Source organism: Zootermopsis nevadensis, unplaced genomic scaffold (genome assembly GCF_977971745.1).
Source record: "Zootermopsis nevadensis isolate Lab colony 2312 unplaced genomic scaffold, Znev_1.0 Znev_ptg000057l, whole genome shotgun sequence".
Classification (NCBI taxonomy): domain Eukaryota; kingdom Metazoa; phylum Arthropoda; class Insecta; order Blattodea; family Termopsidae; genus Zootermopsis; species Zootermopsis nevadensis.
The window spans coordinates 1154804-1169084 of record NW_028259188.1 but is presented as its reverse complement, the minus strand read 5'-3'; the positions used below and the strand labels follow the sequence as shown (position 1 = coordinate 1169084).

Here is a 14281-nt window from a genome sequence, read left to right as displayed (position 1 = left end):
AAAATTATCTCTACAATCAACAGCATCCCAAAGACTCGAAACCAGGACAGTTTTGGGGGTCTGTGATCTTATTTTATGTAATTTCTTTACCCAAAAGAACAAATTTGACTTGGCGTCATCTTTTGCGTCCTGCATATGTTCTAAGCTAGAGAGACCAGCCCTGTCAGGACTCGAACCAAAGACAGTTTGTCTCTGTTGTGGCCTCTCGTTCTGTAATCTCCTCTTCAAAGCAAACAAACTTGGCCTTGGCACCGTTCTGTAGCATGCATGGGGCAAATGAAATGCACACAGAGTTGTAGTCTCAAAGCCTGAGTGGCCCAAAGCAGGTGTTAGGATGTGAATAAGGGAGTGTGATATGATAGTATGGGCTGGGCTCAAGTGACCCTGTGCAGGGACAAGTAGCAACGCTGAGAACGTCTGATTATTCATTCCATGTAGCCTCCACAAACCATTAACTTCCATAAATTAAGTTTAAAAATTCATACAATCATCGAAATCCAGCTTCTTCATTGTTAAAGGTAGAATAAGTGGCTAGTTGAAACGGGAGCTGAGATCGCAGACATGCACAAGGTCAATTGTCGCAGCTGTGACAATGGAAGAGTCTGGAAATTGCAAGAAGCGAAGTCGAGAAGCAGATGTTGGGTGCAGTGTTCGAGGCTCGCAGGGCTGGTCAGGATTTATGATGCAGCGTGTGTGATTGGTAATTGGGCAGATGTCATTCCAAAAACATTATATTTTCCACTACCTTGGCCAGAATTACTTTTGTCTCCTTTGATTTAAATAAACGTCAATGAAAGGATTGTGATATGGTTGTCTAGCAAAAGTTTACAATCAGCATGAGTTCATCATGGCTGCTGTGAGGTATTCCATTTATGCATATGGACATTGAACGACTTGTTTTACAAATGTCTTAATAATTCTCCATGAGTGTAACAAAACATGTAACGGTTAAAATGCGCACTAGTAATGTGGTCGCACCTTTGGAATAATGTGGAAGTTTAAATTTTGGGGCACCTGTAGCCCACAGAGCAAAACACGAATTCTGTACACCCCTAAAGCTTACATCATGGCAAATGTTTCCGTAATGGCAGCTTTTTGTGTTTCCAAGTTGGAGTTCTTGCCAGGGATTTCATGTAACCACCTGCCTCAGAAATGGCTATAACTTCCAGTTGCAACGTCAGTATAATCGTTTTCACATTCCATGCTGTATTTGAACCAGTAGGTCTTTCATTTAATACTTTATCTGCGTTGTATATTGCTTTTCTGTTGGTCGGTGCACTTGGTAACTCCGACTTGCATAAACTTGACGTTTCAATATTTGTGGTACCATACTTGTGGTTTAACCTTTTCGCATCATAGAAACTCAGCTTATAGTCAAAATGTTACACAGGGCCTCATATTTTGACAGATACTTTGGATTTCTAATATTGCTATCTAATTTTTTAATCCAAGTCTATTTTATTGAAATATTTGGCAGGTACTCCAAACCACCAAAAAAGAGTGCTCCTGCAAGTTTAATCTAATTTCTTATTTCCATATGTGCTTCAGAGGATTTCAGCTTTGAAAATGACCAGCTTCCTAATAATTTTTCTACAGATGACCTTGAAAAAATAACAGCTTGAGTGCAAAGTCTTCTTGCACAAATACTGTGCTCTGACTGTTGTTTCTTAATACTGTTCATATTTCGTAGTAGCATACTGAAATAACAAAACAAGGCAACCACGTTTATTGAATACAAACGTTTACAATTTAATTTTGTATACATCTTTCAGCCCCATGGGGCTGTTTTGTTACACTCTCTGTCTTTTATATGCCACTATCATCTTTCAGAGGAGGTAATTGGGGTACAGAATTCAGTCCCAGTTGATCGTCTAATCTCACTTCTCTGCTTCATTCTCGATCTGGTCCATAGTCTTGGGGGCCGAGTCACTCCTCCTTGGTATCCACTTGCCTTTCTAGAGGTCTGTTACATCTTGAATCATGAATCTCGTTTTGTTCGAGATGATATCCCTTTTCTGAGAGAGATCCTTCATCTTCCTGAACCAGTCAGACAGATTCTGCATAAGCACAGAAAATTCAAGTCACATTTCACAGGCAAAATGAACTTCTTACTCTTATCAGCCTACACATAAAACTACAGAATTCTGCACAATAGATGCAGTAAATCACACACAGTTGTCTGGTGACAGAACAAAGGTAGATACCAATTGCCTTTTGCATTTTACCCCATGCTCAAACTCAGCGTCTTCAAGCAGCCAGCAGACGGGCAAGCAGGATGGAAGGAAATGGAGGGGGTAAAAATAATTATTGATTATGCACAAAGTTAGAAGGAGGACAATAGATTATACAGCAGGAAAATTACAAATTAAAACTAAAATTATCTGAAAATTAACAGGAACGTACTTGGTCCTTGCTCTCCAAATCCTTTCCAACTGTCGTCAGAAGTTTCACACAGACACTCCAAGGACTGCTCATTTCCTTCCGAAAAAAGATGCTTTACACATCGCTACATTATGTTTGTTGCCAGCATCCCTAATTTGAAGACCTCGCCAATAAACCTGGAACATGACAAAATATATTTGTCTTGGGTAGAGTTGAGACGTTACGAACTTAAATAACAGAATAGAAATGAGGTACTTTGCATCTTCAAGTTACAGAAATATCTGTATCTTAAATTATAACTTTTATTTAAATAAATGGATTTAATCAGCCTTCTCTGTGTGGTATATATTATTGAGATGAAATATTATAGTTTTTACATATATTTCGGTTCGATTAATTTTCATAAGTTTTCACACGTTTAGTTCCTACGAAATGCATGTAATTTAGTTTTGGTTTTCTGTTTGTGTTGTTCTTGGAAAGAATTATTTTAAATGTTAGAAATTCTTTAAAATTTCAGGCACATCTTGGTAAGAAAACCTACCTCTTAAAGTGGAATATTCAATTACAAATGGATCTTTGACAATCATTGTCGCCATAGTAGCATTTTAGAGCCACAAGGAGGAGTTTCTTTGAATGTTTAATAGCCTTAAGAATGTCGCGACATGGAAGAATATACTTGTACCATCCAGCCTACAACATTCCTTGTTAATGGGGCACAGGTCCCTCTTGGTTATTAAAGGTTAAAGAATAAATAAACTGCTATCTTGTCACGTTGGGATTGACAATTATTTAAAATTATACCAAATTTAGAATGATCAGATATCAAATTAAGGTTTGCTCTTTCAGGTCTTGGCAAACCATCTTAATTTTGACACCACATTTAGCGTAAAAGACACGACTCACATACTGGAGGATAAAAGGGTATTAACATTTCAGATTTCCTCTGAGTGTCTCCTCTTAATTCACTACATTCAGATGTAATTTAGGAATCAAGCTTAGAGCTTCAAGTCACTGACAAAGATATCTCTTACCTAATATTTCCTACAGATTTAATTTGTTTCCTTTGCAGTTCCTCTTCAAAACTTCATTGTAGTTCCTTTTTCGGCCTGGAAAAAATATACAGGAGTAAAATACATTTTAGTTTGACTTCAATGCTGATTCAGAAAACCACTAAATAGGAAGCACTAATCATGAAGGTATCTGTAAGAGCCCTTCTTTTATGAAATAATTTCCACATATGTAAGTTTTCATTTTAATAGTTGCCTGAATCTTACTACTCCATGGATCGGTGTCCGAGTGGCTGATGATACTCGGCTGGCCAGGAAATCCTCTGCCTTTACGCCTCTAAATGTAACTGTGATACAAAATAACGTATCTTGAGCTAATGAGAAATCTTTTTCAAGGGAGGGGAAGTAGGAAAAATATCGAGTGTACGCGCAGCAGGAGTCCATTATTACAAGCGTTCACAGTGTTTGGAAAAAGTCATTAAATCACTCACTCGTTACAGGTGGTTAAACATATGGAAAGGTAAAAGTTTTTCCACATATTGATAAAATGTTACTTCATTATGCGTTGTCGATTATATGACAATAATTCTTATTAAATTTGTATGCAGTCAGTCAGTATAGTGACTAGCTACGGGCTGGACGACCGGGGTTCGATCCCCGATGGAGCAGAGGATTTTCCCTCTAGCCTCTGTGTCCAGACCGGCTCTGGGGCCCACCCAGCCTCCTCTACAATGGGTACCGGGGTCCTTTCCCGGGGGTAAAGCCGGCCGGGGCGTGATGCTGACCACTCACCCCCATCTAGTGCCGAGGTCAAGAAAGGGAGGAGCTATACCTCCTCTCACCCCAAACGCCTACATGGCGTATAGTGGGACAAACTTTACTTTACTTTTTAGTTGATTGACAAAAAACATTAAGTGAGCTTAACAACTGTGGCAGTCTGCGCTTCGAATATGTTAGTGTGAAAAGTGTAAAAATATGACCTCTCTATTTTATATTATGACAACATACAAAGTCAAGATACAGAGTAAGTGATTATTTGACTGTTATTTTGCTATGTTGCTTGATGATTGAGTTATTCCCCAATCAGTGGGCAAAAAAAGTAGTAATATATTTGACCACAGTCAAAGACATTTAGAGGAGAACTGACTGGGTCTGCTGTTTCCTGATCTCTTTCAGTCTGGCTTCTCGATTTATTTCTGCTTCAGAAATCTTTTTGAATTCATCCTGGCATCGGTTCAGCAGCAATTTCCCGAAGGTGACCTCTGGTTTATTCTTGTTCCCACACTCTGCTGGAATTTGCATACTGGCCAGAACCTTGCACAATTGTGTGTAAGTCTCAGAGAAGCTTAGTTCATCAACAGCCTACACACAAAAATACACAACACGGTCAGTTTGTTATGTATGATATATATAGTAGTAACTGCATTGAATTTATACCTAAAGATGTTGCATCACCTGAAATTATGAACTCCTGTCAGCCTAAAGAAAGCATCAGCAAAACTAAATTTGAAGATTTCTGTCTTCTGGGTTGTTGCGCTGTGTAGTCTGGTTGATGTTAACCAACGTTTCAGAGGTCATACTGCCTCCGTCATCAGGGCGATGAGTATGAAGATTTCTGTCTTCTGGGTTGTTGCGCTGTGTAGTCTGGTCGATGTTTACCAACGTTTCAGAGGTCATACTGCCTCCGTCATCAGGGCGATGATGACAGAGGCAGTATGACCTCTGAAACGTTGGTTAACATCAACCAGTCGACACAGCGCAACAACCCAGAAGACAGAAATCTTCATACTCACCGCTGTGAAAACCTCAAATCTTACAAAACTAAATTTTCATCCCTTAAATGTCAGAATTTCAAAGTGTCGATGAGATGGAAGACAATTGGCTTGGAAACACTTTTCATGACCATTCGCTTTTTGCACATTAGACATTAGTTGTGGCAGATATTATTTATATATGACTGAAGATAAATTTCTATGCTTGGAGTTGTATTTAATGAAAGAACAATCAGGTCACTGCTATTTAAGATTACACAAATTTTAATAATTTTCACTTGCTCCTGCAGCCCCTGAAATTACACTGAGGAAGGATGCAGAACCACATTTACACACATTAACTTTCAGTAAGTAGGTAATTCAGATGCAGTGTTTCAAAAAGGAAGACAATTTTTTATCCTTATGACATTTCTGTTTCAATGCATCATCTGCTACACATGCTGCCTCACCCTTTCAAATACGAGGTTGATGACGCCCTTCAAGCGATCACTTCTATCAAATTTTTGATGTGTGAGCTTGTTGAGCACACTGTGCACCTTCTTGTACAGCTCCTACAACATGAAGTTCGCTGCCATAAGAACCTGGCTGCATTTCCAACGCAGGTCGTGAGGATATACACAGATCACAGTTACAAGTGACAACTCTGCAGTTATAAGGCTGGTTGGTATAGTTGTGATATACAATGTTTGTCCAGTGGTTTGCATTTTAAGTGGGTGGAAGGCTCTCATAACGTCTATAAAATCAAGCCTAACACTGACATTACACTAAATGCTAAATCAGAAGTTGATGCATAAAGCACAGTGCCTAATTTGACAGCACATGCCACATGAATAAAAGAATGCTAAAATACCTCAGATTTTTCCAATCCCATGATTGGTCATTAGTGGGGGAAACGATGTTCAATCACATGTTGAAATCATTTGTTTGCAGGGCATAACAAGCAAGAGTTTGATAGTGCAAGGTAAACAAATGCAAAAACTACAACCAACTGAAAAGCTGAGAAGAAGAAAAGACGTAAGAATGACAGAGGGATGTTTCTAAAGTGACAGAAAAAAACAATTCATATCAAAATCTAATTGTTAATCGACAATACATGTTACAGTTTGTGTGAAAGAATTCAATTAACAGACGAAGTATCGCATTATGTCCTTTATTCCTCGGGTCTGCTCACTGCACCACGGTGCAAACATCCTGATTCTCTGCAGACATTGCTAAATTAACATGCTGGTGGCCACACAAATACTTCTGTAAATTATGTTTACTGTGTAGAAATGTATCTTAATGCAGGGCTGTGTTCGGCCGTCTCGCATTTTGGTAGACGCAGCATTATTCACTGCTTCCGTGATCCTGGGGTGAAGGAATGCCAGATGCGTACCCGAGTCTTTGCCTCCTCTTCAATGTCAGTGGGATGATTCATTTTCCCAGTTCTCCTCATTTCCTCTGTCTTCCGCAACTGCGCTTCTTCCTTCAGTGTAAACTTTGCGCTTAGCATTTCTTAGTTGGCTGTTCATCTCTGCTGCAGGCTCCTGTGAACGAAAGTGAAGCAACACATCAGCTCAAAGAGTTCATTCTTATATGTTGTCTTGTTCTGAAAATTATCTGGCAGATAAAATATTCACACCATGAACGAAACTTTTGCAGAATATTGTGCATAATAACTCCTACTTCTATTAATTGCTGTAGATCTGCTTAGCTTATAATGTAAACATGTGTACATATCACAACGTAACTACACAAAATATTTGCACACTTACCTCTCGAGAGATGTGTCTTCTCGTGAAGTCAGGAAAATGTAAGTCATGAGATGATGTCAGTTGACAGTTCTGTTCATGGTGGAGGATGTCCGATCTACCATGCCCTACCTACATATTCTGAAATACACTATAAGGTAAACAATTCAAGAAGATATCCGTCTTCTGGGTTATTGCGCTGTGTAGTCTGGTCGGTGTTAACCAACGTTTCAGAGGTCATACTGCCTCCATCATCAGGGCGATATTCATCGCATGTTTACGGATATTCATCGCCCTGATGACGGAGGCAGTATGACCTCCGAAACGTTGGTAAACATCGACCAGACTACACAGCGCAATAACCCAGAAGACAGAAATCTTCATACTCATCGCCCTGATGACGGAGGCAGTATGACCTCTGAAACGTTGGTTAACATCGACCAGACTACACAGCGCAACAACCCAGAAGACGGATATTTTCATACTCACCGCTGTGAGAACCTCAAGTCTTACATAAACAATTCAAGTTTGATTACATTTTTCACACCTAAATTTGCATATATTTTGTTAAAACTATCCATTTTTGGGTTTAGTCACATACCATTTCATGCATTTCAAGATGCTTTCTTCAGCCCAGCAAATGAAAAATATTGTATGCATAAAGCCCTACACAGCAAGACTGAAATCTGGTTCTCGTCTTGTTTTTAGTTTATCGCGTCCATCACTTCCCGCAGAAAAGTGAGACACTACTGCTGATGTTAATGTAGGAAACATCTTAAAGTCTCCACCTTGTTATCCTACTCTCAAAAAGCATATTGATCTCACTTGCCTACATTCAGTGGATAGCCAAGAATGGTCACTGATGTATAACTTGCCCTTGCCGTAAATAACATGATAATTATTTTTGTCAAGAATTTTATGTTTATCATAAGGGAGACGCTGTAGACGACCCATAATATACACAATTCCCTTTTACATGTAGCTTAGTCTGCTAACTAACTAACTAACTAGATGGCTTACCGAACCCGAAGGTTCATCACCGAATTAACCAAAGCCCTCCACCGGACCCTGTCCTGGGCCAACAAAATCCAGTTTCCTTCAACTCCTATCTCCCATAGATCCCGCCTGAGATTATCCTCCCATCTACGTCTAGGTCTCCCCAGCGGTCTCTTCCCTTCAGGTTTCCCAACCAGTACCCGGTGCACACCTCTTGTCCCATCCATGCGCGCTACATGTCCCGCCCATCTCACTCTTCTCGACTTAATCACCCTCACAATACTGGGGGAGCAGTACAGATTTTTAAGCTCGTCATTGTGCAGTTTTCTCCACGCCCCATCGTCTTCCCTCTTAGGCCCAAATATCCTCCTCAACACCCGATTCTCAAACACCTGCAATCTGTGTTCCTCCCTCTGAGTGAGAGACCATGTTTCGCACCCATACAAAACAACAGGCAAGATTATTGTTTTGTATACTTTAATTTTCAGGTTCTTAGAAATCAGACGGGAAGACAAAATATTTTGGACTGAGAAGTAGCAAGCATTTCCGGAATTTAGTCTCCTCCTAACTTCCTCACAAGTATCATTTTGATTTGTTATTGTTGTTCCCAAATATTTGAACTTTGTAACCCTTTCAAAGGATTTATTAGCCACCCTAAGATAATTTTGCCCGCCTGTCTTCTGATGACGAGATACTAACATGTACTTAGTTTTTTCTGAATTTACTTCCAGCCCCACTTGTCTACCAGCCTCTAGTAAAACTTCTGCGTTCCTCTTTATTGTATTTATATCGTCCCCCAATAAATTAACATCATCAGCATATGCCAATAGCTGATGTGTCCCATTCAATTGCAAACCCTCCTGCCTACCTTGGACCTTCCTGATGGCGTATTCTAGCGCAAAGTTAAAGAGCAAGGGAGACAAAGCATCTCCTTGTTTTAGACCGTTCTTGATGAGGAATGTCTCAGATACATATTTACCTACTCGAATTTTGCTACAGGTTTCATTTAAGCACATTTTTATTAGACCCACTAGCTTCTTTGGTATACCAAATTCAATAAGAATATTATATAGCACTTCTCTCTTCACAGAGTCATAGGCTTTTTTGAAATCTATAAATAACTGATGTACGGTCCCACCGAACTCCCATTTTTTCTCTAGTATCTGACGAATGCAAAAGATCTGATCAATCGTTGATCTGTTTCGTCTGAACCCACACTGATGATCCCCAATAATTTCATTCGCATATGGGGTTAACCTTGCCAAAAGAATGTTGGATAGAATTTTGTATGAGGTTGATAGCAGCGATATTCCTCGGTAATTACCACACTCAGTCTTGTCCCCCTTCTTATGAATAGGAATAATTATGGATTCCTTCCACTGTTGTGGCATCTCTTCCTTATCCCAAATTAACTGAATAAGCTTATGGATCCTCATATGCAACCCTTTGCCACCTGCTTTAATTAATTCGGCCGGAATCTGGTCAATTCCTGGAGATTTATAACTTTTCAACTTCCCAATGGCTAGTTCCACTTCATCTAAGCTAGGTTCTGGCACCAACAGTTCAGCTGTATGCATTTTAATCTGTCTAATATCACCAGTATCATGAACATTTAAGAGCTCGCTAAAGAAATTTTTCCACCTATTCACAATTTTTATTGGATCTGCAAGCAACTTGCCACTATCATCCTTTACCAAATTGGTCTGGGGTTGATATCCTTTCTTAAAGTTATTAATGCCTCTGTACAGGTCTCTGATGTTTTTTTCCTTATTATTTGTCTCAAGTTCAGCAATTTTGCCCTTCAGGTATTCCCTTTTCTTAGTCCTAAAGGTTCTACTAGCCTCACGTCTCACGTTACATAGATTATCCGCATTTGTTTTGTTTGGGTTCTGCAACCATTGAAATTTTGTTTGCTTCCTTCGATCTATTAATTTTGAACATTCTTCATCAAACCACGGTTTATTTTGCTTTCTCCTGTAGTATCCTAGTTTCTCTTTTGCTGAAATTTTGATGCAGTTTCTGACATTTTCCCACTCCCTGTTGATGTCCACACTTTCATTATCCTCATTTGCCTCTAAAATTTGAAACCTATTCGAAATTTCAACTTGATATTGTTCCTTTGCCTCTCCCTCACTTAATTTTTTCAAATCAAATCTTTCTGTGTCAAAATTTTGTTTAGTTCGTCTACTTACTGAAAGCCGCTCCCTCACTTTTGCTACCACCAGATAATGATCAGTGTCGCAATCTGCTCCTCTGAATGATCTCACATCAATTACATTTGTCTGCCTTCTCTTATCTACTAAAACATGATCTATTTGATTGTGTGTTCTGCCATCTGGAGAAGTCCAAGTGTATTTATGAACATCACGGTGTGGAAATTTTGTACTTTTTACAATTAAATCTTTTGACGTAGCGAAGGTTACTGCTCTAAGACCGTTATCATTACTAAGTGCATGGAGACTCTCGCTGCCTATTGTGGGTTTGAAGATATCCTCCCTCCCAATTTTTGCATTGAAATCTCCTAGCAGAATTTTCATGTGATACTTGCCAAATGTATCAAATACTGATTCCAATTCTTCATAAAAGCTATCCTTGATATCATCGCTTTTGTCTTCAGTTGGGGCATGAACATTAAGGACAATGATGTCGCACCAACGTCCTTCCAAAATTACGTAAGACAACCTGTCACTAACAAATTCTACTCTCTTAACTGCTGCCCTAATTCTGCTATGAACAAAAAAACCCGTCCCTAGCTGATGATTGTCATTCCCCTTTCCATAGAAAAATGTAAAATTGTCCACTGGGATCATGCCCTCCCCCTCCCATCGCACTTCCTGCACTGCCACTAAGTCTAACTTATAATTCCCTAATTCCCTACACACTGATTTCAGTGCCCCAGCCCTATAGAGGCTCCTAATGTTCCAAGTACCAAATCTCATGTCCTTTTTCAATTGCCGTGGTCGTGCCAAAGAGTCCGTCCTGATCCGAGGCTTGGTTGATTTTTTCGTAACACATATTTTTTTTAAAGGTGAAAGGTTGTTAGCCCTACACCCAACCCCCAACCTGGAGGACCAGGGTATCACTCTTAGTCTAGCGCATCTCCTTAGACCTGTCCGGCTTGGGTGACCCTACCATGAGCCGAAGCTCAGGCCGGCATAGCCCTAAGGGTCATTTGAGCACGCAAGCCTCCTCACCCGGCAGATTGCCTTCGACAAGGTGGTGATACCTTCGAGAAGGAGCTTAGTCTGCTATTACATCCATAACAAATTTCTTTCAACTTTAAATACTTATGCCTCATGTCCTATCTCAAGAACTATCAAGTGCAATGTTTTCTAAACACAGATGAAACCATCTTTTCTCGCCATACAAACGTCGCCAATCGCCTGAGCACAGGGTAATTGCAGATCTGAACACAACAAATGATAAATTCTGAAGCACATTCAATTACACAATTTCAGAGCACTTACTACTTTATTATACCAATTTCTGCCAATTTACAATTATTATTTAGTATTTATGATCGCAAGGAATCCTCGTCGCATGCTCAGTGTAACTTAAAATTTATTTCTAGAGCCATAACCCACAATGCAGCAGCCACTTTAAACTTACCTGATTTGTGTTATCCTTCAGATCCACACGAAGTTCTGGTTCATTCTCTGGTCTCTTCCTTGATCGAGGATGATTCCGAAGCGCCAATAGAATACTCCGGCCACAACTTATCTTCTTCTCTGGATTCAGCGAACCTGATGTCACGAGTTCACAGATTACATTATCTTTATTTGCCATTTCAGCAGCAAGTTCCGCAGTGTGATCGTATGCCTTGTGTGAGGAATTCTTTTCACGATCCAACTCTGCAGTTAGTGCCAGGACCTGATCCCGCAGACTTGCTATTTGCTGTTTAGATTTTATTTCACGCTGCTGATGATCTGATGATCTAGCTTCTGATTTTTATATTTATATTTTATTTAGTGTTCTGTCTGACGACAGGTCCATATGAACAGGATCCTTCCATCCTTTTCTCGGACTGGGACCTGTTCATATACGTTCTTGGCAGATGATCCAGAAGTGGTTTGCCATTGCCTTCTTCTGTGTGTGAATGGAGTAATTGTTGGGATGCCACGGAGGAAAACTCCGTGTTGCCTAGACCACGGCCTTGCCCAACACAAGTTATAAATTCGAACCCGAGACCCCAGGATTACAAGGCCAGCGTTCTAACCGCTAGACCACCTCATCTTATTATTATTTAGTGTTCTGTCTGACGACAGGTCCATATGAACAGGATCCTTCCATCCTTTTCTCGGACTGGGACCTGTTCATATACGTTCTTGGCAGATGATCCAGAAGTAGTTTGCCATTGCCTTCTTCTGTGTGTGAATGGAGTAATTGTTGGGATGCCACGGAGGAAAACTCCGTGTTGCCTAGACCACGGCCTTGCCCAACACAAGTTATAAATTCGGGCACCGCCGGGAATCGAACCCGAGACCCCAGGATTACAAGGCCAGCGTTCTAACCGCTAGACCACCGTGGCAGGTAGCTTCTGATTAAGAGAGACTATTTCATGTTCATGATCAGTATTCTTTTGTCGTGCAGCTGACAAAGTTTCTGTTGCTTCAGTTATTCTGGCAGACAATTTTTACAGCTTTATGTTGGTAGTCTATGATCTGTTGTTTTGAATCAATATTTTTATTGGCCCTCTTCCTTACAATTCTCCAGCTTGCATTGAAAACCTTTACGTGACTTTCTATCTGCTGAGCAGCGTCTGTCTTGAACTGAGTCATTCCCTGCTTATTGTCTTCTAGCTTTTGCGTTAGTATGACCACGACGTTGAAGAGTTTCTTCTGGACTGCTACGTAGGAGGCCTTCATATTCTGTAATTCTGTGTTCATTGTTATTAGCTGATTTCTTGTCGCATCCTGCTTATTCGCCTCTTGATGTATGTCTGCTTCGCAAAGTTGTCTGACACTTCTCACTTCTGCTGCAAGAGTGTCGGTCTTGTTCCGGAAGGTCAAAAACTGTTCTCCTGGTTTGTGCGTCTCACACGTCGCTACTTTGCCTCAGCGTGTCTTCCTTTGTCTATGTGCGCATGCATTTTCCATTCTGCTTCTTTGACTTTCTCTTCAAATGTTCTCCTAAAGTCATTTATCTTCTCGCCAGCTTCAAGAATTTCTGTCTCCGACTGTAAAAGTTGTAATTTCTTTTGAGCGAAGAAATGATTTCACTGGAATCACAGATATTTTCATTTTTCTTATTACAGTTGAACAGTCGAAGCTTCAAGTAAGTCTGTACAATCCTTCATTGGACTTCTGGTTTTGGTCTGTTCTCCATGTTCTGGCTTCATTTTTGTTTGATGAGGTTTGACTATTCTTCTGGGCTGCAAAATAAAATTATGCGTTAGTAATAGTACAAAACTACATTATAAGAAGTCCTGGGAAGAACTGATGAATCTTGTTTTCCTTTGTATTTCAATTCATGTAGTGACACTAGTAAGAACTATAATAAATGAACAATTACAATATTCAGTGTCCATAATTTTAATTACTGAACATTCTGACTATATTATATGTTTATTATTTATTTAGTGTTCTGTCTGACGACAGGTCCATATGAACAGGATCCTTCCATCCTTTTCTCGGACTGGGACCTGTTCATATACGTTCTTGGCAGATGATCCAGAAGTGGTTTGCCATTGCCTTCTTCTGCGTGTGAATGGAGTAATTGTTGGGATGCCACGGAGGAAAACTCCGTGTTGCCTAGATGTATCAGATATAAACTCATAACAGTGAAATATGTGTAATGTATCAATACTTCATGCAAAATTTGTATCTATGTTCTGCTCTATACAAAATTTCAGATTCCCTGCTTCAACAAATCTTCAGTTATCACGATCAAACTGGAAGCCAAATGTACATTTAACGCAGTTCCCGTGTTAAGAATTTCCACTTCACACAACTTGCTTTCAGCTGACAGATCTAATGATAATGATTTTCAGGACTTTAGAGATTCAGTGGCACTAAATATTGCAACCCACATCAGAAGCCTGCATCAACACTGTATTTTGCCTGTAGTGGCATATATTCATAAAAATTTTGATGAAAATCTGTCCACTGATTTGAACGTTTCTGGAGGAGGGGCAGATGCATGTATGCCACATCTTACAAAAAGGATTTGATAAGGTTTACGCAGAATTTCCACAGTCATTCTTTGCACCTTTGGCATTCTCAATGCCCCTTCATCTATACATTTTGTGTATATATAATGTCTGCATTAATCAAATTAAAAATTTAAAGTTTTGTGGTAAATGGTGCAGAACTCTGAATATTGAGTCAGAGAGATCAAAACTTCAATCCTGTAATTTCACGAATGTGATTCCTCGCTTTAGAAAGTGTTGCTGGAA

The 14281-nt window shown here is 39.8% G+C and overlaps 1 protein-coding gene across 6 annotated transcripts; it reads right to left on the bottom strand.

The window, feature by feature from the left end:
- Nucleotides 1-1710: 1710 nt before the first annotated feature.
- LOC110838006 (eukaryotic translation initiation factor 4 gamma 3-like) lies at nt 1711-13026 on the bottom strand. Of its 6 annotated transcripts, none has more exons than XM_087361346.1 (8): nt 11497-11636; nt 6916-7032; nt 6537-6687; nt 5611-5712; nt 3646-4751; nt 3414-3488; nt 2404-2558; nt 1711-2057 (listed from the first exon to the last, which is right to left on the bottom strand). In XM_087361346.1, exons 3-5 carry the CDS (start codon nt 6651-6653, stop codon nt 4521-4523), a joined length of 450 nt encoding a protein of 149 aa, XP_087217472.1. In that variant the 5' UTR covers nt 6654-6687; nt 6916-7032; nt 11497-11636; the 3' UTR covers nt 1711-2057; nt 2404-2558; nt 3414-3488; nt 3646-4520. The 6 variants fall into 6 exon arrangements, with proteins under 6 accessions (XP_087217472.1, XP_087217473.1, XP_087217470.1 ...); XM_087361347.1 differs by having other exon boundaries at nt 3657-4751; XM_087361344.1 differs by having other exon boundaries at nt 4537-4751.
- Nucleotides 13027-14281: the final 1255 nt, after the last annotated feature.

What these genes read in the sequence shown, in the direction of transcription:
- LOC110838006 (XM_087361344.1), bottom strand. Translation starts at nt 6,653, where the DNA reads ATGCTAAGCGCAAAGTTTACACTGAAGGAAGAAGCGCAGTTGCGGAAG. An exon ending in AAGAGGAGGCAAAGACTCGG is followed by an intron (nt 5,713 to 6,536) that starts GTACGCATCTGG and finishes TTCATGTTGTAG; the next exon opens with GAGCTGTACAAGAAGGTGCA. An exon ending in TCAACCTCGTATTTGAAAGG is followed by an intron (nt 4,752 to 5,610) that starts GTGAGGCAGCAT and finishes TTTTGTGTGTAG; the next exon opens with GCTGTTGATGAACTAAGCTT.